Below are 1,315 nucleotides of genomic sequence, written 5' to 3'. Positions count from 1 at the left end.
ATTTTTCTTACAGAGTATTACATTATATTATATAATATATATTACACTTATTTGTGAGGACTCTGACCTGATGGGAGCACAGCCCCCTGCGCCTCTCCTTCCCCCATGTCCTCCACCTTGGAGGAGGTTTCCTACCTTAGAATCCTGATGTATGAGGTTCTTTTTCATATTCACAGAAGGAGCCATCCTGTGTAAACAGAGCAGCATGGCTTTGCAGGTTAATCATATTTTCTACTGGGAACTGTGACATTTATTACCATTTACTTTCTTGTTTTTATGTATCTAGTACAGGGTCTACAGGTTTTCACTACACAGATCAGACTTGTAGTGATTCTCCTGTTACCAGCCTCCCAACCCTGTGATTATAGGCGTGTGCTACCACGTCCAGCCTCAGTCACTGTCTACCAGGCCTCGGGGGCGAGGCCCGTGTGGAATGCTGGGATCAAGCCCCAGTCCCTGCTTCTGTCTAAGCAGGTGCTTTAGTCTGCCGAGCTATGTGGCTGGCCCTTACCATTTACTTTCTTAGATACTTCAAACCTGTGTGTTTGCTCCTTAGTCATACCAAGTGATGTTTCGATCTGTCTTAAACCTATCTCTTCTCTTTGATCCCCTTCACTGGCCTCCTAGCTGGAATACCGACTAAACCCATGAAATTGCTAAGGAACAAAGGTCAGTCAAGGGATCTGGGAGGGGGATGGGGTCTGGGGACATTCCCAGGGCTGTTGTAGTGGGGCACTCTGGGGACACACAATGACAACAGCTTTCTGCACATTACTGGAGGGTGCCTGTGTGGGTGGCTAGGTGAGTAATGCTGCAGACCAGGAGGCAGCACAGCTGTATGGGCTGCAATGTCATAGGCACAAACCACAGTGGAGATGAAGATCAGGCTCCCTTTGGGGTTCACAGAATGCATAGCCACAGGGCCTGCTGTGCTCTCTGGCTGCTTCTGTGCTCTTGGCTTTTTCCCCGGGGTCCTCCTGGGATTTCCTGAGACCCTTGACTTAGAGTCCTCCAAGCCAGAAAGCCATTTCTCACAGGGTTGCTGTTTTTGCTACCTCAGATGTTTCTCTTTGTCTCTCTGTCTCTGTCTCTGTCTCTGTCTCTGTCTCTATCTCTGTCTCTGTCTTCCCTCTCTGCCTGTCTGTCTCTGTCTGTCTGCCTTTCTCTGCCTGCCTGTCTGTCTCTGTCTGCCTTTCTCTGCCTGTCTGTCTCTGTCTGTCTGCCTTTCTCTGCCTGTCTGTCTCTGTCTGTCTTTCTTTGTCCATCTGTCTATCTTTCTCTGTCTGTCTGTCTGTCTGTCTTTCTCTGCCTGTCT

General features: G+C 48.8%; 1 protein-coding gene across 1 annotated transcript in view; it reads left to right on the top strand.

Moving 5' to 3' along the window:
- The window catches only part of CUNH19orf18 (chromosome unknown C19orf18 homolog), an 11,676-nt gene that overhangs the window by 1,979 nt on the left and 8,382 nt on the right, over positions 1-1,315 (top strand). Inside the window, exon 3 of the mRNA XM_023708031.1 lies at positions 628-669. Coding sequence (XP_023563799.1) covers positions 648-669 — 22 coding nt within the window. The 5' untranslated portion in view covers positions 628-647. The remainder of the gene's footprint in view (positions 1-627; positions 670-1,315) is intronic.

The sequence above is a fragment of the Octodon degus genome, unplaced genomic scaffold (genome assembly GCF_000260255.1).
Source record: "Octodon degus isolate 3935 unplaced genomic scaffold, OctDeg1.0 scaffold00322, whole genome shotgun sequence".
NCBI classification, from domain to species: domain Eukaryota; kingdom Metazoa; phylum Chordata; class Mammalia; order Rodentia; family Octodontidae; genus Octodon; species Octodon degus.
The sequence above is the reverse complement of the archived record's forward strand: the minus strand, read 5'-3'. Positions and strand labels throughout refer to the sequence as shown.